At 51.1% G+C, this 25,787-nt stretch overlaps 1 protein-coding gene across 6 annotated transcripts in view; it reads right to left on the bottom strand.

The window, feature by feature from the left end:
- The window catches only part of RAPGEF1 (Rap guanine nucleotide exchange factor 1), a 133,213-nt gene that overhangs the window by 39,449 nt on the left and 67,977 nt on the right, over positions 1-25,787 (bottom strand). For all 6 annotated transcript variants that reach the window (XM_047098156.1, XM_047098157.1, XM_047098152.1 and 3 more), the window contains 7 exons: positions 21,020-21,198; positions 17,183-17,339; positions 4,750-4,838; positions 3,923-4,075; positions 3,328-3,451; positions 2,704-2,887; positions 672-1,178 (listed from right to left, as the gene is read on the bottom strand). In XM_047098156.1, coding sequence (XP_046954112.1) covers positions 672-1,178; positions 2,704-2,887; positions 3,328-3,451; positions 3,923-4,075; positions 4,750-4,838; positions 17,183-17,339; positions 21,020-21,198 — 1,393 coding nt within the window. The remainder of the gene's footprint in view (positions 1-671; positions 1,179-2,703; positions 2,888-3,327; positions 3,452-3,922; positions 4,076-4,749; positions 4,839-17,182; positions 17,340-21,019; positions 21,199-25,787) is intronic.

Genomic DNA, 25,787 nt, shown 5'->3' with positions numbered 1-25,787 from the left:
CAGCTGTCACGGGAACTAGCAGAAAAAGTCTCCGGTAGAACTCTACTTAGGAACCTGATGGCAAATTTACAGTTGGAAAATACAAAAATCTAAAATTTCAGCTCCATCCCTGGGCCCCAAGAACATCATCTATTAAAAATATGTGGTCTAAGAAACGTCCTCAGCAACTGCAACCAGGTGCCCTCAGATTCCAAGTCAGTACATGACATCTCACGTCTGCAAACAGAAGACAGCGGGGGTACCAGGGACCTCTCTAAACAGCAACTGTGCACACTCTCGGGGATCCTCAGAAAACCCCTCTGTGGGCATGGTGGGCGCTAACTAAATTCAAATGTCCACCCTGCTTTGCCCTGATGTTGCTGTAATGCTGTCCTGCAGCTGGGACCCTCGTCTCTCTTTGCTGCTGCGTGTTCTGGCCAAACACTCAGGCTCTGTGGAGGCTTGGCCCGAGGTTTTAGAGCAGCCGTAAGGACAGGTTGGCTTATCGGGCTCTGAAAACCATCACCAATATGGACAAGACAAGGCTCCTGGAAGTGTCCACGTGCCGCGGGCCCTATCTTTTATGAAATCACGAGGCCACCGGTTTGATTTCGGCCTAATGCTTAAATAAAACACACCACCGTTTTAGGTGACAAAATGTGCTTGCTGACAATGGCTGGACAAAAGCTTACTGTGTTTGTTTTTCTTCTCTGGTAGAGGAGGCGGTTTTTCCGGGTCACCCGATGATTCAGGAACGGTGAAGTCACCCACAAACTCGACAGAGGCTGGGGACCCTCCTTGCTGAAAGGGGAGAACAGCAGCAAAGGGCGTGAAGGGGACAGACGGGGCCGAGGCTGGGTTCTGCAGGTCAACCTCAGAGATGTTGTCGTATTGCGAGGGGTGTCGCTCATAGGACACCCTGCAGCCAGAGCTGTCCGTGGTCTGCGAGGCCGCGCTCCTGCGCTTCTTCTCGGGGAGGGCAGGCGGCATGTCCATCTGCTGTCCTGGAGCCGAGGACCCCTCTTGCTGGGGACAGCTGCCAGGTGCCGGGGACAACTGGAAGGGATGGCCGAGGAACGGAGACCCAGACTCTCCCAAGGACTCCGGCAACGGGCTAAGATTACAGGCCACTTGCTGAGGTATCTGGTCTGCATTAGAGAGGTCTTGCTGAAGGAATTCGTAGTCGGGATCATAGTGATCTGCATTCACAACGGGAAGAACATGACCCGTCAGTCACAAGGCCCCGCAGAAAGAAACAATCCAACCCGCCCCTTAACCCGGTGCCATTCATCACAGCGTGAGGACACAGCATCCCCGTCTCATCTCTATGCTTCATTTCATACTCCTCATTCTTCTCCCTGCTTACAGAAGTAAAGCCGAGTGGGAAGATGGCTGTTTGCTTATTTGCCTCCATCGTTTGAATTTCTTACGAAAGAAAGAAAGAAAGAAAGAAAGAAAGAAAGAAAGAAAGAAGAGAAAAAGAGAAAGAAATAAAAAGAAAGAAAGAAAGAGAAAAAAGAAAAAGGAAGAAAAAGAAAGGGAGATAGAAAGAAAAAAAGAAAGAAAAGAAAGAAGGAAGAAAAGAGAAAAAGAAAAAGAAAGAAAAAGAAAGAGAAGAAAGAAAGAAAGAAAAAGAAAGGAAGACAGAAAGAAAGAAACAAAGAGGCATGACCACTGTAGGAAATGTGGCAAAAAAAAGAAACCAAAATCAAGAAAATAAAACTCATCCACAATCGCATTACTTAACTATCACCTGTTTACAATTTGACATATTTCCTTAAATGTCTTTTTTTCCCCCCTAGGATTCATTTTTTGAACACCCAACTGAGAAAATACTAGGTCAGTGGTCTTGGATTTTGGCCATTACTCAATGCATCATGATTGACTTTTCATAGCTATGTATCACTCCACCAAGCGGATGCATGACGGTTCGTCGGATTCCCTAACACTTGAGTAGTTAGCTTGCTTCTGGGACACCACTACTCCCAGTCATGCCGGGAGTAACGTCCTGGGATAGATCTTGCCACAGGGACGCCTGGGGGGCTTAGTCAGTTAAGCGTCTGACTGTTGATTTCAGCTCAGGTCATTATCTCGTGGTCCCGGCACTGATGGCTCGGAGCCTGCGTCTGACTGTCTGTGTCTCCTTCTCTCTGCCCCTTCCCCACTGAAGCTCTCTCTCTCTCTCTCTCTCTCAGAAGAAATAAATAAACATTAAAAAAAAGAAATCTTGCTACAAGCTTCTGATTAAACCCTCAAAGTGAAATGTCCAGCTCACGGGACACGAACAGCTTCATGCTCTCGGACCCTGGCACCAAGCTGCCTTTTGGACTCTCCTCCGGCCCCCGCGGCACGCGCTCAGCACCGACCGGGAGGTCAGCATGTGCTGCCCACCTGGCCTCCCCCTCCGTCAAAAGCCGTCAGGGGCTCTCCCCGTCATCTATAGCTCTGAGCACAGATGGCTCTTAATTTTGGCCACGGGAGTCAGATCACACACTGCCGGATTAACCACAGTAATAGCCACCATCTGAGCATCTCCCAGGCAGTTTCACATGGTTGTTCCATCTAAACGTTCAACCTCCTGGGGACAGACAGATACCGGCAGCCCCATCTTGCAGTCAAAGAGACAGATCAGGGTCGTAGGACCAAGACTGGCATCGCCGTATGACCCCAAAGCGGCCACCAAGAAGCGGAGAGACAGGAGAGGTGAGAGATGGCTGAGCCCACCTAGTGTTTCACAGCTTGTGTTCCGGGAGCACTGCCCGCTGTCCCTGTCCAGAGAGGACAGCTGCTCGTCTGACTTGCTGAGCTTGCCCATGCTGCTGCAGGGGGACAGGCGGGGCGATTCTCCGCCGTATGAGTGGCTGCCTCCTGACAGCCGCCTCTGTGTGTAACAGTCCACGTCAAAATCCTGGTGTGGAGAAATGAAAACCAGGCCCAAGTCACTTCTGAGAAGTGGTGGCAGAGCCCAGGGGAGAGGAATCGGTACACTGACTTAGAGGAGACTGCCAAGCTCAGAAACCGGCTGCAAAGGCCCGTCTCTGATGCAAGCACTAACAAGCTGCATCTGTGACTCCTGAGAAAGGAGCCTTTACGAGTGCTGGGAGTGCGTCGCCAGCGAGGGCCCCAGGGCCAGCCTCAGATGTCCGCAGGAGACGCTCTTTGGCTCCAGCCTCCCCACCCCGACCTCCTCCCCCACGCGGGAACTTCCACCCCGTCCGGTGGTCCCGTACAGAGAAGGAACGGTCCTCCCACTGCCAGGGGCTGAAGACCACTGGGTTTCTTTTCGCCTCGGGAGCCAAATTCCCACACCCAAAGCCTTCCTCTGCCTTCCAGACGGGGCGACATTACCTGCCTATTAATTCCAACGGGCAAACTGGAACCACTGGTGGCCCGACTCATGGGGGCCACGACGGCCACTCGGGTCGGGGACGGAGCTGACTGTCTTTTCTTCGGTGGCAATGCTGGTGGAGGACTGAAATAGATTGAGAAATCCTATCAAACCGAAAACCCAAACAGAAGCTCTTTAAAAAGGCGTCAGGGTACAGAATGTGGGATTCTTTCATTATCAGAGACTTCACACCTACTTTGAACACTTTTAACTCCCGTCCCCCTCCACTGCTCTGCCAAAAGAAAACCTATCAATGCCAAAACACCAAGAATCAGAAACATCTTTTCTTTTCCTTCCATAGTAAGTCGTACGAAGGCTAAGAGGCAAGCCGCTGGGAATTCTTGGAGGGCGCGGCAAGGGCGGGCGCTGGGGCCGGGCTCGTCCTCCACAGATGATCCTCCCCAAGGAGGACCAAGATTCCAAGGCTTCCAAAGAGCGAGGGGCTGGGTTCCAAGTTCTTACCCTAATGGCACCGTCTTCGTTTTGGTTCATCTACCCATCCGTTTATCAGATTACATCATAAACAGAAGAGGGTGCCAAAAAATAAAAAATTACCTATTATCAACCACCCGAATGCCAGGTAAGGGGGGTTTGGGGGGCGCGACCTCTTCATCTGTAGAGTCTGGAAGCAGCTCGGCTGACTGGGACAGGCCACTTGTCTTGTTCAGAATCTCCATCTCTCGATCTGTCAGGGGGACCTCAGACTGGCTGGAGGATGAGAAGAACCTGGGATTACAGAAGGTTACAGCGCACACGCAGGTCCCGAGCGGGGCAGGATGTGACCGGGCCATGGAACCGAGGCAGGGCACCGGCCCGGGCAGCAGGAGCCCTGGACCCTGTCCCTGGAGCTCTAGGGCACAGATGGGGTTTCAAGTCTGTCTGGTCACCAAAAATAGCAGGAGTTCGGCCAGGACCCCCCGACTGCATCTGTTTCCTTGTCTGTAAGAGGAAACCTCAGAAGACATGGTCTAAAGGTTCTCGACATGCTCCAAATTATTATGTTTTATATTTTTACTAGGAGCTTGTAGCAGATATGGTTACGAGGCCTTGAAACTGTCCACACTGCCCTCAGCAGTTTACTCTCTTGATGAAGCTCAGTTCTCTCAAGCCCAATCCCCAAAACCCAACCCTCTAAGCTCTTTCCAGTTACGGAGGGAAGTGGCTCCGGAAAAGCGCAGGTGGGGGTCATGGTCTCACGCAGCAGCCTGCGAAAGAGTCACGCTGACCGCTAACCCTGAGATCAGGCAATACTTCGAAACATGAGCGAGCTGGACACACTTTAAAGCAACACAGGCCACCAACAGCCTACCTGATGGGGCTCACGCTCTCTCTCAAGGGGAGACCCAAGTGGCCAGTGGCTGGAGGGTTTAGTCAGAACTCACCCATCAGGTCTGCAGGCTGGGGAACTGGGTTTCACTGGGCTGGTTGGAGACGGATGCCCCTGCTTCTCGATGGTAAGTCTGACCAGCTCCTGTACCCCACACAAGAGAGAAGCCATGAGGCACTACGACAGCTCCTTGCTGCTCGATTCTCACCCCAAGGCAGGTCAGCTGTCTGTCCTCCGCCCAGTCTCTTTTTGTGCCTGGAGATTTCCCGCACACTGTTAATGCAAGTACTGTTCGATTTAGATAATCTGAACTTCCCAAAATGTCCCCTACCCTCCAAAAAATACCTTCATAGCGTGTTGAGATGTTTCAAGATACATAAAGGTACTTCCTCTTGAAAGAGGGAAATGACAAACCCTGCTGTCTCAAAATGACGAAGTTTAACACTGAAATTACATTCCAGCAGAACAGATTCCCAGCCAGTTTGTGGGGGGAGAACTACTCTTTAGTTCCTGAAAGCCATTAAATTACATCCTATAACATGCAGGGCGCTGCCTATGTTAAGGAGCAAACCTCCGGCATGGGGAGGGTGGTTTCCCAAAGCAAGGTGGCCCCGGGTGTGGCGGCAGCTGGTATCCCGAGATGACTGGTCAGCATCTTTGTTGACTGACAGAAAGTTAACGGCCTATTACCCAGTGGAGACGTGACTTTGGAAAATATATATATATATTTTTTTATTTTTTTTATTTTTATTTAAAAAAAAATTTTTTTTTTCAACGTTTATTTATTTTGGGACAGAGAGAGACAGAGCATGAACGGGGGAGGGGCAGAGAGAGAGGGAGACACAGAATCGGAAACAGGCTCCAGGCTCTGAGCCATCAGCCCAGAGCCCGACGCGGGGCTCGAACTCACGGACCGCGAGATCGTGACCTGGCTGAAGTCGGACGCTTAACCGACTGCGCCACCCAGGCGCCCCGGAAAATATATTTTTTACACAGAAAAAGAGAGAAAGATCAGGGCCTGCTTCTTTGGTTTTTTTTTCTCAACTAGAATGCAATTTTCCCCAGTTTGATGGGGTCTGATGATCACAAATACCCGTGTAAATACCTCTCAAAAAATACCGAACATTTCCGCCGCTCTCTCCAGAGCCTCTGCCCCACCCCAACCATGGTTTTACTTCTGTTTCGCAGATTACATTGCCCAGAACTTGACATAAATGGAACCATTACAGTATGCACTCTCCTGCACGCATCTTGTCTGAACAGCTTTGTGGGGTGATCTAACTCACGTGCCGTAAAAGCCGGCGCGATGGTTTCGTCTGCTCGCGGTGGAGCTGCCCTCAGCACTGCGACTTTTACTACTTCTGCTCCCCCACAAAAGAAGCTGTCCCTGTGACCAGCCCTTCCTCATTTCCCCCAGCAGCCGCAGCTCTGGGCAACCACCATCCCGCCCTGCCCTGTCTCTGTTCCGCTTCTCTCTTGCTCAGTATGACCGTCCACGTCATCGTGTGCACGAGTAATCTGTTCCTTCTTGTTGCTGAGTTGTATTCCAATGTATGCACAAACCTATGTCTCTTTATCCATTCTCCTGTTGATGGACATCTGGGTAAGACCTGTTTGCGTCTGGGGGCAGGGGGGGAGGTTCAGTATTTCAGCATGAATATCCATTTCTAAAGTTACAGAGGAGGCAGCAATGGGCGTGAGTGGGCAACATCGACATGCCCCTGAATGAGACTGCAAATCTTCTCCAAACTCAAAATGCCCCAGACACGAATCACAACACATGGGCTAAGGCAAGGTTAATATCCTCCCTAGCACAAGGATTCTGTCAGAAACATGAAAACTAGAAGAAAAAGACAAATACATCAAAACTAATACCAAAGAGGAAACTCACAGACATAAACATCAGTGCTCAATAGTCATCAGGGACTCTCCAGCTTTGATGGTAACAAAACAGAACCTTCCAGACACGGTAGGTAGGAGTAGTCCTTTGAGAACAGCCTTCTTAGAGGATGATTTGTCAGTACGTGTCAAAATTAAATATCTGTACTCTTTTTATAAGAATTTAGCCCAAGGAGGGGTGCCTAGGTGGCTCAGTAGGTTGAGCATCCGACTTTGGCTCATGTCATGATCTCACAGTTTGTGGGTTCGAGCCCTGCCTCGGGCTCTGTGCTGACAGTTCAGAGCCTGGAGCCTGCTTCGGATTCTGTGTCTCCCTCTCTCTCTGCCCCTCCCCCAGTCGTTCTCTCTCTCTCTCTCTCTCTCTCTCTCTCTCTGTCTCAAAAATAAATAAACATTAAAACAAATTAAAAAAAAAAGAATTTAGCCCAAGGAAAACATCATGGATGTATGCAAAAATAAGCTGCAAAGGATGGTCATCACAGCATTATATGTAATAGATAAAATTAGACTCAATGCTCTGTAACTAAATAGTTAACATTAGATACAGATTGTGTCAATTACGACAGAACCAAGCAACAGACCATTGTGTTGCCAATACAAGTCAAACTCGTGAGAATATATGATATCACGGAAAGAAAATGTAATACAATGTTTGGTGGAAAATAGCTCCAGGTGGTCCCATGGCAGATATACAGTATGTTTTGGAAATAAATCGTAAACAAGAAGGGGCCCCCAAGTGGCTCAGTCGGTTAAGTGTCCGACTTCGGCTCAGGTCATGATCTCACGGTCTGTGAGTTTGAGCCCCTCATTGGGCTCTGTGCTGATGGCTCAGAGCCTGGAACCTGCCTTGGATTCTGCGTCTCCCTCTCTCTCTGCCTCTCCCTAACTCATGCGCTCTCTTTCAAAAATAAACAAACACTGAAAAAAAATTTTTTAATGGAAACAATACACATCTAGAAAGAAAGTATGGCTATGAAACACCCCTAATTTTCTTGCTTTTGTTTCTTTGCGTTTTTGTAAAGTTTCTATAATGAACACGTATTACTTCTGAAATACTAATTAAAACGAGAAAATACAACCAAAGGCATGCTCAGTACAGCTGGAATCAGCATCACCCCACTCTGTAGGACAGGACAGCGGCTGCCTATTCTTGGAGACAGAAGTAAGATCTCTAAGAGTCAAGTACTAGACAAAGAAAGGAGAATGTTCCTATGTCCCTGTTCTCACAATTTACAAGCTACATAAAATCTCATGGGCACTTGGACACTAGTTACCTAGCTGGTGATTACGGCCAGGACGAGACTGAAAGTAAGGAGACAGATGACGGGTTGAGGAGAGAAAGCAGGGAGTGGGAGGGGGAGCAAGTCGCCGGGCTGCACAGAAGAGCATCGCTGTGTCAGAGGGGGTCAGAGGGCCAGACCAAAGCATCCTGGAAGGCCCATATTCACATTACTCTTTTCCACAAGCAGGGCAAAGAACAGAGAGAAGTATGTGTACTCGCATCGGCTGACGTAGGAGAAAATTCCACTAACTCTTCACTGATTCACGAGCAATTATGATTAGCATGCCTTTCTGGAGGGGCTTTCTGAGCAACGGTGCAGGAGTCACGGAACGATGGGCACATCGGCACAAGCGCGCACCCGAACTCCCACACGATGACGTGGTGGCGGAAAGTCTCCCTTCCGCCGGTTTGCCAGCCTTGGCTCACGGAGGGTGCAAAAGGGGCAGACAGCTTTTCCACCCCTACCACCCTTCCGGCCCCAGAAGGAGACAGAAGGGAACCTCCAGAAGGTGCGCGCATCTGGCTACTGCACCAAAAACCTAATCTCGGTCAAAGCTGGCCATGGGCAGTGCGGCAAGAGCCTAACTCCTACTAAAGGCAGAATTTCCGAGAGGGACGTCAGACTTTTCAGCCCTCTTGAGGCACAGGTGTGAAAAGACCAGACTGTGCGCACAGCCGGTGACTGTGAACCAGACAACGACCGGTCCACTGAAAAGCAGTCTTCAAAAGCCAAAGGGTATTGGGAAGAGTATCTTTCTAAGTGCATAATACTTTATTTCTGTGCTCATTTTATTCGTACTGAAAAGGGTCACAGTGATGTTCCCATCTTGAGTGACCTTCAACAAGTCAAAGTACGAGCTGTGGTCCTCCCATCTCCTCCTTGGCACTAAGACAAAGCCCCCGTCCGGCAGAGAGCACACGGGCCGCACAAGGGCCCCTACGAGGTGCGGCCACGGGCAACGCTCCTAAGAGCGGCTGCCACGCTGCCCCTACCAGTGGGCACCACACCGTGGCCAATCCTCCCAGGCTCACGCGCCGTGCCTGAGAAGCGCACCAGTCTACGGGCAGTGGCCACCAGTCCTGCTCCCCCTTCACCCCGGCCCCTCGCTGTCCATCCTCAGTCACCTTCTGGCCCTGTGAGTCTTCTGGGTTCAGGCCATGACAGAGCCCCTCTACTGCTCAGCGGTCCTAAGACAAGTCCTTCGCCAAGGACACTGCATGGAGGCCACCAGTTGGGAGTTTCCCGGACCGAAGCAGCAGAATGAAATCACAGGGGTGTCTAGCTTTTTCATGGTGAAAAGAAGGGACCTTCCCACCTGAAGTCTGAGGGGTGAGGCAGCCACAGAGCAGAGGAGGCGGCCTCCTTCTCCTGTGCAGCAAGCACTGGGGAACAAGAGGGCTGGGCAGTGAGGGACTCCCGAAGTCAGCTCTCCGAGGGCCACTCCAGCCACAAGACACTGGCTGTCATTCCTCAAACGGACTAAAGACAAGGCAGCCAGAGGAGACCTCAGATTCAGTGTGGGAGGAAAAAAATTAAGACACGAGTTTGATGAGGTTAAGTGAAAACCCCGGTGGTGCTGAATGCGAATTGCAAGTACCAGCAGAAACTCCAGATGTATTTTGTCTTACAGAAACTAACCGCGTGACCCACCAGCAGCGATGAGAACATCAGCCCTCAGTGTGGTCTCTAAACGGGACTTCCCAGCAAAGGGAAGCAGGGCTCCCTAAAGGAACGGCTGATTCCAGTTCTGTGGTAAGCAATGTACAAGGTACCTTATAACTCAATAATAAAACGAAAGCCCAATTTAAAAATGGGCAAGGCGGGCGCCTGGGTGGCTCAGTCGGTTAAGCATCTGACTTTGGCTCAGGTCATAAACTTGCTCTTGTGAGTTCGAGCCCCGCGTCGGGCTCTGTGCTGATGTCTCAGAGCCTGGAGCCTGCTTCGGAGTCTGTGTCTTCCCCTCTCTCTCTGTCCCTCCCCCACTCATGCGCGCGCGCTCTCTCTCTCTCTCTCTCTCTCTCAAAAATAAAGATTAAAGAAAGACTTTTTTTAAACGGGCAAAGGACTTGAACAGACATTTCTCCAAAGAGATACACAGACGGCCAATAAGCACACGAAAAGGGACTCCATATCATTAGCCCTCAGGGAAATGAACATCTGCCAAAAAGCACAGGTGGGAATGGAGGCCGTGGAGAAGCCGGAGAGGCTGAGGCCCGCATCCACCGCAGATGGGGTGGAAAATGACGCACCGCTTCCAGCCCAGAGTTACCGTGTGGCCCAGCCGCTGTGCTCCTGGGTGTACCACCAAGAGAAATGAAAATACACACCCGCATAACAACGTGCACAGGAGTGTTCACGGCAGCCTCACTCAGGTGCCGAAAGGTGGAAACTCAGACGTCCAAATGGCCACGAGAAAACAATGCCACGTGGTGCACCCACAGAGTGGAATATCATTTGGCAAGAAAAAGAAAGGAGGTACCGATACACGCTGTGGCACGCGTGAACTCTGAAACCATTGTACTAAGTGACAGGAGCTGGTCTCAAGGGGCCACAGAGCATACGACTCCTTTTATATGAAATGTCTAGAATAGGCAAACCTATAGAGGTCAGGCTGCCTACGGCTGGGTGGTGGGGGATGGCAAGAAATGAGGGGGGAGGGGAGAGCATAAAGGGTAGGCAGTTACTTTCTGAAGGTGACGAAAATGTTCTAAAATGGATCGTGGTGATGGCTGTACAAGTGTGTGAATATAGTAAAAAGAAAAATCACCATATACATTTTAAGTGGGTGAAGTATATGGTGTGGGGATGACAGCTCAATGAAGCTGTGTATCACTACCCCCAAACAAAACAACTATCAGATGATAAGAGCCTGGAACAGATTTTCATACCAAGACAACTACGAAGAAAACTATCAAAGACTTCTAGGGTCATATCACAGGGAACTCAGGAAACAGCCTAAAAAAGTTTTCAGTGGCCAAAGATGGGGCCTGGGGACCAGGAAGAGGGACAAGCACAGTGGGTGGGAGCACGGCCAGCACATGTAAATTCATGAGTTCAAAATGGTATTTTAAACAGCTCAACTCACTGGTCATGTTAAAGCGTGCTAGGAGACAGGCACTGTTTTGAGAACTGGTAAAGAAAGGAAGGAAGGAATTAAGCCTGGATCCTGCCTCTTCTCTGAGAATGATCACTCAGGAAAACCGTAAGTTTACAAGGGAGGTCTGTCATTTAAGTGTTTCCCAGCTAATGAGAGAACGGCACAAAGAATTAGAAACTCATCATTCTGCAGCTCCAAATCAGTGAACAGATCTAGGCAAAAATCATGGATGGCTACTAATATCAGAAAGGGAGGGGCGCCTGGGTGGCTCAGTAGGTTAAGCGTCTAACTTCGGCTCAGGTCACGATCTCACGGTTCGTGAGTTCAAGCCCTGTGTCGGGCTCTCTGCTGGGCCTGCTTCAGATCATCTCTCTCCCTCTCTCTCTGCTCCTCCCCTGCTCACGCTCATTCTCTCTCTCATAAGTAAATAAATAAACTTAAAACAGTTTTGCTTTTTTTTAAAAAAAAAAGAAAAGGAAACGTGCCTCTTGATGGAGGTGAGGGCAGCACTGAGGGAGCATTCGAAATACAAAAACCTGAAACTGATTCAGCCTCTAGTTTCACAGGGAATTCAGGGGAGAGAGGAACATGCCAGACAACACTGTTTGGATGTCATCAGCACAAAATCCAGAACGTGGGAGACCTGTGACAGCAGTGACCCTTCCTAACGACACAAGTAAGCTGCAAGGACAAACAGACGGAGAAAAGCGATCTTTAGACGCATGTTAACGGACTAAGACGCAAATGGGCTTTATCTGGACCCTGAACTGAAAAGCAAACTGTTTAAAACCAGAAAACTATGCCCTGCATACGGGCAGGGTCCAGCCCAGGGCTTGCTTTCTGTAAGGCCCTCAAGGTGAGAATTCTTTAAAAAGAAAAAAAAATTACATAAACCAATGACAACATGCAACAGAGACCCATAGGCAGCAGAGAAGGTATGTAGCCCGAGAGGCTTCGAGTAGTTATTCCCTGGCCCTTTGCAGAAAAAGCTCGCCGTGGCCTCAAGCCCTGCACGGGCATTTCCAGGCGGAAGGACATGGGACCTGTGATTTGCTTCCAGCGATCCCGGGGGGCGGGCAGAGGAACAAGACTGGCCAGGAGCGAACAGCCGCAGAGCTATGTGGTGGGGCTTCATTACCCCGTTTTCCTCTTGGCAGATATTTGAACGTTTTCATCAAAAAATAAAAAAATAGGCTGAACGAGGAATAAAAGAGATGGCTTATTTGAGATGTCAGTGTGGCAGGGACAGCAAGTTGCCCCACGACTTGTTCTTCCTCTTTAGCAGAATTTCAGCGGGGCATGTGACCAAGCTGTGATCAATGAAGTGTGAGTGAGTTCTGTGAGGCCTTTGAGGAAGCATCTTCAAACGGAGAGGGCGCACCTTCCTACTCTCTCTTCCTCCTCGCTCGCTGGAATGCAGTCACGATGGATGGAGCAGGAGCAGTCGTTCGGGACCATGAGGTGGAATCCATGTGCTAACTAAGGATGGCAGGAAAGCAAGACGGGAGACGACCACATGCCTGACCATTTTGTGAAAATGTCATTAGCCTCAGACTGCCCGTCTGTGGGCTTCTTGGCCATGAAGGAGAGTTAAGTTTAAAAGCCAGTATTATTGAGGATTTTCTTGCAGTCGAACATAATCCTGACTGATGTAGTCAGAAAAACACTTCCTACAAAATATTCCCGTTGTTAAGTGAAAACTGATACAGGGAAAGCTCACTAAAAGTGGACCTGGGAGGTTACGAAGGGAGCCACACCAATGACATCAGTTACAGGAGGAATCGTCGCTTACAGAGCCCAGCAGAGGTACCCTCACCAGGAGACCATCATGATCGCGGGCCCAGAGGGAAGGACGGACCCGGCGTCTCCGATGAGAAACCCTCCACCCCAGCGACTCGGCCAGTGAGAAACGGCCCTCACCCTGAACTCTTTCCTGCCAATCTCCGGGTCAGGACAGCCCCTCCCAGCATCCTCCTCCTAAAAGAATCCTCTCTCTTTGTTGGACTTGCCCGTGGTTTTGCCCCGGCTCGCAGGTCCCGAATTGCAACTGTCTGCTATTCCCGAACAAACCCATTTTGCTCGTAGAGTAATGGGCTGTTCTATTCTGTCGGTTAACGGGTACGAAGGGGGTCCAGGACAGAACACGAGCGCAAGTGTGGGTGGTGACGACAGAACTGCAGGTACTCTCCTCCAAGGCTGTCGGCATAAGGTTGAAAAATAAAAGTGTGTGTGTAGGGGCGGGGGCAGCCGGAGGCCAGGGAAAGAGGCTCTGGGTCTGAGAACTGACATCCGGGAGGGCGTGCCAAGAGGGCACGCAGAGCCCAGGGAGCTGGGTAAGAGACGGTGCATCTGAGACAAGAAGAAGGGCTGATGTTTAGACGGAAGGGCACGAGGAGCTGGCACACTGGCTTCCGAAGGACAAGCCGGGTCACCTGCTGGAGCCAGAGGAGCTGGGCCGCAGAGAGCCAGGTGCTAGGGAAAGTGAGGGCCTTTCGATTCCTTCCTTAGACGGTCACCATCCTCTCTGGGCCTCAGGCCCCACCAGCAGAGCACCTGCCCGGGCCAGATCAGGTGGTAACGACAGGTCTGTCTTTCGACCGGAGATGCACGGAAGCGAACCACAAGCACCGTCAAAGACAGGCAGGTGCAAGCCATCCTGGACGCTAACATTTCCGTGGTTAATGGTACCTACCCGCCATTTACTGGGCACCTAGCACTTACTGGCCAGGTACTTCATATACGTTCTCTTTCTTGACCTTTCTCCAGTTCTTCAGGGTAAACATTTAAAAATCTACTCGAAACTCACACAAGTCACTTGCCCAAGGTTACAGAGCTAGCAAGTGACATTTACTCAGGGCTTTAAATAATAAATGGTGCTACCCCCATTCAGGGACAGAAGCAGAGCAACCCTGTTTGAAAATACTTCTTCGACCGTTCAAAAAAAGAATTCCATTTAACAACTGAATGAGTTACTTGGAAGATGGTGAGTCACTTTAAAGGCACACGCCAACGTCTCTCCTACGAGCGGGATGACGACATCCTCACATCCCTGCGCGGCCCCGTCCCTCCCGGCGAACTGAGGCTCACTCACTCCACCACGACCCAGGCTTATACGGTGTCCTCAGCCCGATGGGGACAGGAGAGGGGATGGAGGCCGGCCGGTGGCGAGGGGGGACGCACAGGCAGTCCCTGGGCTAAGCTGGGTCTCCCTCACGTGGGGGGAGGCCGAGGGTGACAGGAGGCGCGCAGGGTCTGGGGTCCGGCAGCCCCGGGTGGGAGTCACGACCTCGCCGCTGACCACTGGGCTGCCTCGGCCTGTTCCCACACCTGCGAAGGGGCGATCACGCCCACGGCAAGAGTCGTTATGAGCATCGGGAGGGACTAAATGTCAGCTGTTGCTACTATGACATCTCAACAACAAACGCCAACAGCACAGTGTTGGGACCGTCCCTGCTCCCTCGACCGATTCCAGCTGCAACACACTTCCAGCGGCAGGCCGACTCCTGCACGCCCCTCTCTGCCTTTGGCCCGTCTCGCCCTCAGGGCAGAGTCTCCGACCACCCTGAAAGGGGAAGGTGACCCAAACACCCGACCAAGTGAGGCCACGTGCCACTTTCTCTTGTAACACTAGACCTCGTCATGATTACAGAATGACAAGCTCTGCTGTCCTTCTCCCTCTGCAGATCCTAAGCTAATGGTCAGGGACTGTGGCAGGGGTATCACTACATTCCCAATCGTATGGCACCGGCTGGCACTCGAGGAGGCTCTCGAGAAGGGAATCCTGAATAAATGAAACAAAACTGGACTCAGAGAGCTCATCACCTAGAGTCTTCGTTCTGGGTCAAGTATTTTTTATTTTTCTTATTTTGGGAGGGGGAAAATATGGGAGGGGGAGGTGAAGGGGGAGGGGGAGGAGAGAAAGAGAGAGAGGGAGGGAGGGAGGGAGGGAGGGAGGGAATCTGAAGCAGGCACCATGCTCAGTGCAGAGCTCGATCCCGCAGCTCTTGGATCATAACCCGAGTCAAAATCAAGAGCTGGAAGCTCTAACGACTGAGCCTCCCAGGCGCCCCTGGGTCAAGTATTTCAAAAACAATTGTGGAAGGGCACCCGAGTGGCTCAGTCGGTTGAGCATCTGACTCTTGGTTTCGGCTCAGGTCATGATCTCGCGGCGCAGGAGTTCGAGCCCCACATGGGGCTCTGCGCCGACAGTGCAGGGCCTGCTTCGGATTCTCCGTCTCCCTCTCTCTCTGCTTCTCCCCCACTTGCACTCTCTCTCTCGAAATAAACAACTTAAAAAAAATCGTGGAAATGTTCTTTGTGTCCAGACACTGACAGGTTCATAATCTGGAGGTTTCTCTCTCCCTCTCTCCTTGGTCAGTTTGAAAAATCAGAGAAATTTTTCTTTCCGACATGCCTTTCAGCGGGTACTGGGGTGCTTTAACGATCCCGTAACGAGAAGTTACTTGGGAACGTGACAAAGCTTCACACACAGAAACTCCATCTCGTCTATTTTGGGCACTCTAACTTGTTTCACACATCTCGTGATAATTCAGTAGAAGGAAACCTGAACAATGTCACCTGCAAAACAACAGCATTTCCAGAAGCCTGGGCAGGAAGAGCAAGGGGTGTGTGAGCCAGAATTCCACACGCTCTGCTGGTGACGTGCGACCCAGGTCACGTCTCATTCTGCACTGCCGACCTCCAAGAGCTCCAGGGGAAAGCGACGGGGAAAATGCGTACGGCTACACTCCAAAATCTGGAAAGTGACACAAAGCCTTACAGGACGGGCCACTCTGGGCCTTTACCCTTAAGTCGCCCTGGCCCACACAGACATGGCAGGACCTAATACGCTCTGGGGAATGCACAGAGCCTGGGCCAGCAGAGGAGACGTGGTGGCATCCAGCCAAGCCTCTCTCTACGTGAGCTTCCTGACGTCCCACCGACACGGCGGCCCTACTTATGTGGCCCCAGTCGACACGATTCATTCTAGAGCAAGTCGCAGTGCTAAGCAAGGCTTTCTTAGCCTTCCCTCTGTGACTTTTACCATCTGGGCACCCTTACTCGACTCTCCGGAACTTCCGCGGGACGTCAATCCAAGGAGACAGCTTTTAGGAATCTGCTGGGACGGCTGAGTGGTGAAGGAGGTTTTCTTGGACCTAGGTTAAGCACCTCAGCTACAACTTTGAACTGAAGGGCGTGGAAAGGAGGAGGACACAGCTGTTTTTTCCTTCCCCTAAGCCAAGAGACTGGTCTCCAAAGCACACACCTAGCACCACAAAATTAGTAAGGAATAGCAGCTCAAGTCTGAGTGCTTAGTATGTACTAGGTGTTGTTCTAAGAGCTTTCCATGTATTAATTTAATACTTCCCACAACCCTAGGATATATGGCACTATCATCATACCCATTTCACAGATGAGTTAATTGAGGTGTAGAACCCTAGACCGAATAGATTACTTAAGCTCACAGACTAGTAAGTGGTGAACTTGGATTCAAACCTTGCCGGGCAGGCCCCAGGCTAGCCCTCTTTCCACTGCTAACATGGCCTCGCGGACCAGCAGGTCTCCACTTTCCCACTGCCCGCGGCACGAATCCCGACCCGAAGGCCCTCAGCCACCTCGTACTTACATCCTGTCCTGCTCCTCACCCATAGGACCTACTGTGTCAATTAGACTTTATCCCGGACCCTCTGTGGCCTCTGCTTCCCACCTCAACTAGGTTTCGTAATTTCCCATCACGCTGTTCCCGACCTCTCTGGCCGGTAAATTCCAGAACGTCAGACCCAGTTTCATTCCTTACTCATCTCAATCCGACTTTTCTACCAAGAATCACAGAAGTTCTCAGAATGTGAAACGGTGGCGGTCGACTCGCTGAGAGCTTTGCGACCAGTCAGTGCGGAGACAACTTCCTCTGCGTTCTGTCTAGCAGGCAGGCACACACAGTCAGAGCTGTACCACAGAGCCTCACTGAGGGCTGACTACGTGCTCGAGCAAGGCTGACTGCTTCTGGCAGCTTTCCCAGTATCGAGACGATCAGGCCAAAGGCTTTAGTGCTCTGAGAGCCACCTGTCCCAGAGAGAATTAAATGGCCATCGGACCGAGCAGCAACACCAGAGACGCTGGGAGACGTTCGTTCCAACGCGTGAAGCCTGGGAACAAGTTGTCGTGTGACAGACGCCCAGCGGGGAGGCCGCTGGCAGCCCGTGTCCTACCTTCACTCCGTCCAGCACAGCCTTGATGACCCCTTTCACCGTCGTGACCATCTCTTTGTCTTCTGAGTTCACCCCTTCCAGCATCACTTGGTCAGACCAGCGGATGAGGTTGGCGAGACTTTGGTACACCCGGCTGTAGCAGGAGGAGAGGGCTGAGCTGGGGGCAAGAGAAGAGTTTCTTAAAGAAGGTGAACCCTCTGAAGCACGACCGTCCCTTGAAGCTACTGTTTGATACAGAAGCAATTTCTTGGAGACAAGGGCTCACTTCTAACCCTTTCTCTCCGGAAGACCCACACCTCCTTTTCGTGACAAACGTTCCCCTGAATCTACGCCCTTATAAATCCAACACACACCGTACGCAGCTTTACATTCTAGTCTGTTATAAGACTGTCTTCATTTTCCAAACATAACAGATAAAAATCCCGCCACAGTTTACGTGCTTATTTCCACAGCTGACGTGCTTCTTCAAACTTCCCGCCACCCCCCACCCCCCCTCCCCAGGATCCTGACCTCTCCCTCCCCACCCCTCCCTCCCCTCCTCCTAGCTGCTAATCAGGGGTCAAAAGCACTACACGCTTCTCGCTCTCAGTCAGACTAACACTCATGTTAGATGGGCCGCAAGGAGCCAGCGGGTGCGTGGCATTTCAGCAGGCAGGATCCTCTACCAAAACAGCCTCTAAACGTGAGCTCGAATGGTCTGTAGCTCACCAGAATTCCTTCCAACGTGGGCTGAGCTCCACTCTCTGCACCATAACCACGGCAGACCTGCCAGAGCCCCGCACTCATGAAGAGCGTTTCCAGAACGACAACGGACGAGGGGCGAGGAGGCCTCTGCTGGCGGAGGCGTCGACCGCTCACCGCGAACGGAAGGCCCGGCTACGTCCGGATGCCTCGCCGACTGGGGAGGGGAGGCCCAGATGTACGCTCTATATATCTTCCACACATTTTTAAGTAACCGGAGGTACTTTTCTCTAGGAATTATGGAAAGGATTATCTTTCCATTTTAAATATTATGTACCATAAGAGAGGAAGGGCAAAAATATGGAATTTGTGGAATGCCCCTTCTTCCCCTCAAAAGAAAAAAAAAAAAAAAAAAAGTTGGGGGAGAAAAAGAATGAGGGGGATATTGAGCAGCCCAAGATAGAATTTGAAGGAAAAGATACAATACTGTATGACATGATTAAGACAGCTTCTAAAAACAAAGCCGCTTACGACAAAACCCTGGAACAAACAAAGCTCTAGCAAGAAGCTCTTCAGAATCAGGTGACGGGCAAACACTTTCCAGGAGATCTACAATTTCCATTTAGCCACTCGTTCCGCTCGGCGCGTGTTCCAGCAGGAGAAGAGAGCAATCAGAAGGAATGAAAGCAAACTCCAGTCCCCTTAGAAACCAGAACAATTTACCAAAGGGGCCCCGGGAGAGCCAGGGTTGGGCTGCCTCAGGGAAGAGTATGAGCGAAGTGCTGGGTGCTGGAAAGAGGGCTGCTGAAGGGGACGAGAACTGGTCTCCCCTGGGGGCTGGGCCATCGGTGGTGCCATCCTGCAGGAGGCGGGGGGATGGCCCTTCTGGCAACTCCAAGCCTCCTCCGCCTCCTCCCGGCAGGGCCAGGTGAGGCCTCTTTCAACCAAGACGGCCACCTTCTGCCAAAGTGCCCGTGGGGGATCCCGCCAAGGCGTCAATCACACTGTTAAACCACTGGCCAGAACTAGATGAAAAGGAGGCAGGCAGACACTTTTACACAATGCTCGATTTCTACCTGCGTTGAATGGTAACATCCTGAAGGCACCTGAAGAATTCGGCAGTCGTGGCCACGCTTCACAGCGTTAGCTTGGAATACTCCTCTGTGTCAGGGGCTGAGACATTAAGAAAGGAAGGAGGGTCCCGTAACCAGGAGAATGTCCAGTGGCCACACGTCTCCGTGCAACACACACTCCCCAGCGCGGGAGAAGGTTCCTCCGCTCACTGTTCACGCCAAACAGCCGCTGCTTGTTCAAAGGCTGGTCCGCCACTGTCCCAGCACCCTAGGGGACGGAGACGAAGGGCCCACCAGCTGGGACCCAACCCACAGAGATGCTCTGAGCAGAAGGCGGGAAACACCTTCCTAGCTCACAAACTGCACCGGGAGGAATGATGACGGAAGGAACCTAAGAGAAACCTTTGAAGAGGAGATAGCAGGGTGGTCGAGAAAAAGATCATCCGTTGGCTTTGCGAGAATCTCAGGAAGAAACATCCCTTACGTGGTATCAGCCAAAGGACTGCCAGAGAAAAGAAAATCATCGCTCCTTATGGCCACACCCGGGCATTTCTCTTTCCCTCTAGGAAACTGCTATAGACGTGAAATAATTTTTGCCAACTACAAAATAGTTATAAGATCTCCCCATAGACAAAAAATGCCCCCAAACCACTGTCCTACCGCTTGATCTCAGTGTTTGCGCCTATTCCCACCCTTCCTTCAGGTCCCGCTCGAGCATCTTCTCCTGCAGGAAGTTTAATTGGGCCACGGAGCCTCCTCTAACTCTCCCTCCTTCAAATCCCAACAGAGCTCCGCTCGGTACCACTAGGTTCAAACTCCACCGCGGTAGGGACACTCACACGAAAAGGGGTGGAGGAGAACTCTGCATAAAAAGCCGTCTACACATCTGACCCTAGCGCACTGTTGGGCACATCCCCTCAAAGGAGAACGGCACCGGGCCCTTCTACGAGCCGGGCACGGGGTTAACTACGGGAGGGACATGGTACTCGGTCTCAAGCCCAGCACACAAAGCACTCTGTGCGTGGTGGCCACTCAGCAGGGCATGAAGGGACTCATTTCCCCAGGCTCCTCCTCGGTGACAGGAGCACGGCCTGGAAAGCAAAGACAGTAGCAGGGCAAAGTCATCCCGACAGTTTTTTCCTCCGCCACCAACTGGCCAAAAGACCACAGTCTACAGAGGTCAGCTGAAACTCCAGGGTGGAAGGCCCAGGCCAGAGAGCTTCTTGGAAATAAAGACACTTGTTTGCATGATCTCCCAGAAGAAGAAAACTATGCACTTCGTTGCCAAGTTCTGAAAGCAGTTCACAAAAGCTCAATCTCATGGGGCTGGACGAACACCAAACCATCTCAAGGAACAGAAAACACAGCTGCATTTATCCTGAGCAGGTACCAGAAAAGAAACACGGAGGTAGCAGGCACCTCTGCTAGGCCTCAGCTAAGACCACACCGAGCACCCCTTTCCCTTCTCTACCTAACAGTGAAGACCAGAGCAAGCTGCTCCCAGACTCTGACGGGAAAACGCACTCTAGCGGTAAGTGTTCCTCAACCAAAGCTCACTGGGACGCGGGCTGACTCCTCCCGACATCCCTGGCTTCCAGGGAATCCGGGTGCTGTCTGGGAGATCCTGGTCTGATACAGTTAAAGGTTTCATTAATCCATGCTCGAATGGGATTCTCGATCTCTTTTGGCCTAATCAGCTAGGCAGTTGAGGTCTCTACCAGGCTGGATATTAATAGGATTTAATGTCGTAATACACCACGGCTAACGGAAGGGTACTAGAAATGTGTCCAAATCAATGTGATTATTGCCAATGACCTAAGGCCAAGAAACCACCACAGGCTTACCCTGTGGCTACATCCCGAGCAAGGCTAGAGATCTCCCTCAGGGTCGAGGCCTCATGAGTAACAACGACCTCGACCTTGGGAGAGCATCAAGTCATAGCTGTGAAGGGTGGGGAGAAGGCTCTTTTCCCTCCCCGCACTCTTCACTCTTCCCAGGAGCCCTAAGTTTGAAATGCCCCCAAACCAAGACGCCTGTAGGCCTCCCTTGCTCTGACACAGTCAAGGATTTCAGGGCAACTCACCTGTGCTGAATCCGAGGGTCGCTCTGCACCAGGGGTAAGATGGCCTCCAGCACCTTACTGGCTGACCCTGGAAGCATCTCCAGTACCTTCTTATCAATAGCCATTTTGTCCACAATGGTCTTGAAGTAGCGCAAGGCACTAACGACCTCCTTCTCTTTCTCTTCCAGCCAGCTCAGGTTCTGAAAGGAAATGTTAAGCATAAGGAGGGAGGAGAGAGATTAAAGGGAGCGGTTTCGAAAAAAATAAAGTACGATCTCCTATCGACTAGCTGGAGACTGATGCAAGCAGAGGAGACTTCTTGCCAAATCACTTTCTAAGGATTGCAGTCAGGATACAGAGGCTAGGCTAGGAAGCAGAAGGGAGCTCGGACCAAGAACGTTCATTCAGATACTTCTGAATTCCCTTCCTGGTAGAGACTGATGTGGCTGAGGTCTTGAAAACTGCTTCGAGGATCCTTCCCTACCACACTGAGATAGCACCACTCATTAAGCATAGTGAGGACTAATTTGCTGATGGCTGTCGGAAGCTTAGTGAACCCGCAGTTAAATCTCATGGTGCCTATCCATCCAGTAAACCAAATCAAGAGACCCCAGGCCTTTCAAAGATCTGAGGGACAGTAGAAGATGGTCAGAGGCATTCGTGTTCAAAGCCCATTCTCCCAGGACCCCTCACTAGATGCCCACACTGAGTCCGAAGATGCAGTTCCCTCTCAATGAAATGGCTTGGCTCACCCAAAGGGTCTAGAAACCCCAGGGTTAGAAGGGGTGGATGCTCTGGGGTGAAAAGGGGAAGGTGCTGGGGCAGGTAGCAACGATTCAATCATCACTCGTGTAGCAAATGCTAACAGCATCCATAGTTCCTCTGCTCCCGAAGAAAGCACAGCTAGGAGGAAAATAAACTCCGGAGCCCTGCACTTAGCAGTATTCAAACTCCCATGCCCAAATCTTTCCTCCTTGACTATAGGATGCCTCAAATCCAGTCAGTGGGCACACACACCCCTTGGTTCCTTTCCCCAACCTCCCTCTATATGGCCCTCAGGTCAGAGGTCCGGGTCCCAGCTGCCTGGCAGGGAAGGGAAATCAAAGATGATCTGTAAGACAGATAAATCCAAAAATGGATACCCTATTCAAGTAGAACTGATTACATGTCCAGCGCAAACTGCGATTGCTGTATATGAGGAAAGCTGCCACCTGTGGGCTCTCTGAGGTCCAGCGAATATACAAATAAAAGCACCCAAGGGCAAGAAGAACATTTCTAGAAAAAAGCTGATTTAAACAATAATCTCTAAGGAGATACACCAATGACATATAATAAGAAGTGATTATGATTCTGAACGCTAACTCTTCTCTTCTCAAATGATGGAGAATGTCATTTTAAATAACATTCAATACTCGAGGCATTTATTCCATGGGAATAGCAAAAGAAAACAGGTAAATGGGATCAAGAAGTAAGCAGCTTCTTTAGTCAGACAACGTTCGAAGAGCCGACTCAATTCTTCTCCACGGGAAACTTCCCCAAAGGGGGTCTGCAGACCACAAAGAGCGGATTCTCTAAGGCAGGGAGTGCCTGTCCCTCCTCCCCCCCCCCCCATCACTGGAGCCTCATTACCCCCACCTTTCATCTTCTCATGACCTCACATGTTTATCTACTGTTTTTGAGGCCAGGCACTTGTTTCCTGCCTCACAGACAAGAGCTCTCCGCCTTGCCATCGGCCGCCAGGGCCACAAGGAACGTGAGTATGAAGGAGTCACACTCAGACATCAGTGTGACTGAAACGCCGGCGGCCAGCGTGGCCAGAGGACCCTGACCAGGGCACTGCTATCTCGGCACATCGGGATGTGTTTGGAACCAGGAATGATGAAAGATGGGGAGGAAGCAGGAAACCTTATAAGAAAATCTCATCGAGGGGCGCCTGGGTAGCTCAGTCGGTCAAGCATCCGACCTCGGATCAGGTCACGATCTCACAGTTCATGAGTTTGAGCCCCGTGTCGGGCTCTGTGCTGACGGCTCGGAGCCTGGAGCCTGCTTCGGATTCTGCGTCTCCCTCTCTCTGCCCTTTCCCTGCTCACGCTGTCTTTCTCTCTCAAAAATAAACACTAAAAGAAAAATTAAAAAAGAAAGAAAGAAAGGAAATGTCATCAGGTTTCCTAGGGAGAAAGGGGCTGACCTGGAGATGGGAGGCACCCAGAAGGGGCAGGAAGACACTGTGAAGCAAAAAGAATCTTCCCATCATTTGCAGAGAGATCCAATGAGCCACTGAATAGCCAAGCTGCCCTGGGCTCCTACTGAAGGAGCCGACAGCTTAGCAGAGTCTGGTTTCATCCATTAACTCTCCAGCAAACTGCACTCCCAGAATTAATGGCCTCCGAGTGTTGTGCGTTCAAAGCGCCTCTGCTCCTGAACAGCTCCGACTTCTTGCAAAATGCAGCCAGCGGTCAGAAGAGTTTACAAGCAGACAACTAGCTGGAGCACTCGCCAGAACTGGGAACCCAGAGCTCTGGCTCTGCTCTGTCGCCCAGCTGCACAAGCTCAGAGGCAGGTGCCCCCACCCGGGCACAGCCTCCCTGCTGTGGGGGATGAGGCACCAGCCACTGTCCCTCCACAAACCGGGAAGCTATGTGAGGGTAGAGGTGCCAGGGGAGGGACTAGGTTCGAAGCCACCACTGGGCTTGGGGGCCAGTGACTTCAGGCTCCTCATCTGAAAAATGGGGAGGGTATTACCTGATATCCGCCCCCCCCCCCCGATGTGGGGACGTGAATAAGAATGTGCATAGAAGCAGTGCATAAAACTTAAGGGAAAACGAGATTTTGATCAAGAAAACTTGGGCCAGAGCCCAAAGTCCGTACATTTGGCATAATAAGAGGTTTTGCACACAGTTATGGAGAGGAGTAAGTAGGACAGCACGTGAAATCACCTGGGACAGGGCCTAGGCAATGAGAGACCCTCCGTAAGCCGTACGTGAACCTGAATCTGTGCTATCTACCGGGCGACAAGTTTCCCGTGTGTTTAGACAGGGAATGGCAGGCATAGAAACTGGGATTAAAATGAGAACACGGAGAAAAATATTCTCTAAGAGGTAGGAGAGCTCATGAGTAATAAACAGCAATGACAGCAAACGACACGCGTGTTTTCGGATTTCTTCGACGGTCTTCTAAGTTCACACATGTTGGCAGGCTCCCCACACCTCCAGTTGTGCCTGTGGGCCTCTACGAGACAACAGGTTTGCGCTCATGTCGTCTCAGGCAGCTGACTTGGGGCAGAGCAGAGTGACTCAACCCTTCTTAAAGGGCGACAACCAAAAACCAGAGTAGCAGTCTTCCTGGGTAAAGCTCATACTCACAGTTCCTGGCTACAGAATAGGGGGTTCTAAGCAGCAGCACTACTGACGTCTTGGGGTGGATAATTCTCCGTTGTGGGCAGGGCCGTCCCATGTAGGATGTTTACGAGCACCCCTGGCTTCTATCCACCAGCCCTAGTAACACCTGCTTCACCTTTCGAGTCGTGACAACTCAGTGTGTCTCCAGACGCTTCCAACGTCCGCTGGAATCTGCAGGAACCCGTACCAAGCGAAGGACACTTTAGCACCGAATTCCCCCCAGGGACCTCTCTTGGAGGAACGAACAAAGGGGGAAAAATTCCAAGAACCGAGTGGCTGAACCAGTCTCTTCCTGGCGCCAACTGCTAGAACGCGGTTGTCGGAAGTCACTTCACCCTCGACTGCCTGCTCGAGTGCTACAGGGGCCACCGGCACCGTGCGTGGGCTCCATTACCGGACTCGGCTCCCAGAGGGGGCCGTACGGAGGGACCCGGAAAATGACTCTGGCACACACTGATCTTCCACTCTATTACTATTCTTCTTCAATCTGGAATTTGAGCAATCTGGCAAACACTGAATACTTTATTTCCTCTTTTTCTTCAGCCTCTTTTGCTACCAGATGAGGCGGGAAAAAGGGTTATTCAACAAACGACTTTTGGACTTAAAACCTTAATTGTCTCCACTTCTAACTAGAATTTTAAGATATCCTGCTGGTCAAAGTACAAACAAAACAAAAATACAGGTACGCTGTAAAATGCAAGAATCGTGGCGTCTGTTTGCCAGTGGCATTGACTTGACGGCTGTGACGAAAGCTCTTCCACCGACTACGCTCTGGGCGGGCCCTGGAGAGAGGCCGCGTTTCTCTACAAGGCTTGTGTTTATTCTACGTTGCGGGGGCTAATTTTGCTTTTCTGTCCAGTTACGTGTGAGCGTTAACACTTACATTCTGGCTTTCGTAACGAGGAATGCATCGCAAGAGTTTTGACTTGGATGTGAGGCAGCCTGAGTTCAAATCTCAGCCTCACTACCTTTTCCTGTGTGATGGTGAATGCTTCATCTTCCTGCAGGCCCAGTGTCCTTTTCTGCAAAGTAAGTTTCCATCCTCCAGGGCTGTTAGGAGTGTTAAGTAGGAGTAAGTGTAAAGCAGCCAGCACGTTAGTGCTAAAGCTGGATAAACGTCAGTGGCACAAAAGGTGTCCCTGGCTCTCGCAGTGCTTGGTTCTGAGTGCACTCACCACACTGAGCTTGCTAGATGCCTCACAGAGCACCTGTTACTGTAGACGCCCTTCCCTTCTTAACTGCTCAGATCATCTTAGCAACTCAAGGAAAAAAGAGCTGGTCTTGAGAGAGAAGACTTACCCACTTCCCCCAGAACCCGTTGCACCCAAGCAGCACGCCCAAACCCACCCTAGAAAGGACCCCCAAGGTTTCGTCAAGGAGTGCTGAACTCT

This window comes from Lynx rufus, unplaced genomic scaffold (genome assembly GCF_022079265.1).
Source record: "Lynx rufus isolate CCGP_SWC_20201006 ecotype Redwood Valley unplaced genomic scaffold, mLynRuf1.p SCAF_44, whole genome shotgun sequence".
NCBI classification, from domain to species: domain Eukaryota; kingdom Metazoa; phylum Chordata; class Mammalia; order Carnivora; family Felidae; genus Lynx; species Lynx rufus.
This window is presented reverse-complemented; position numbering and strand designations above follow the sequence as displayed.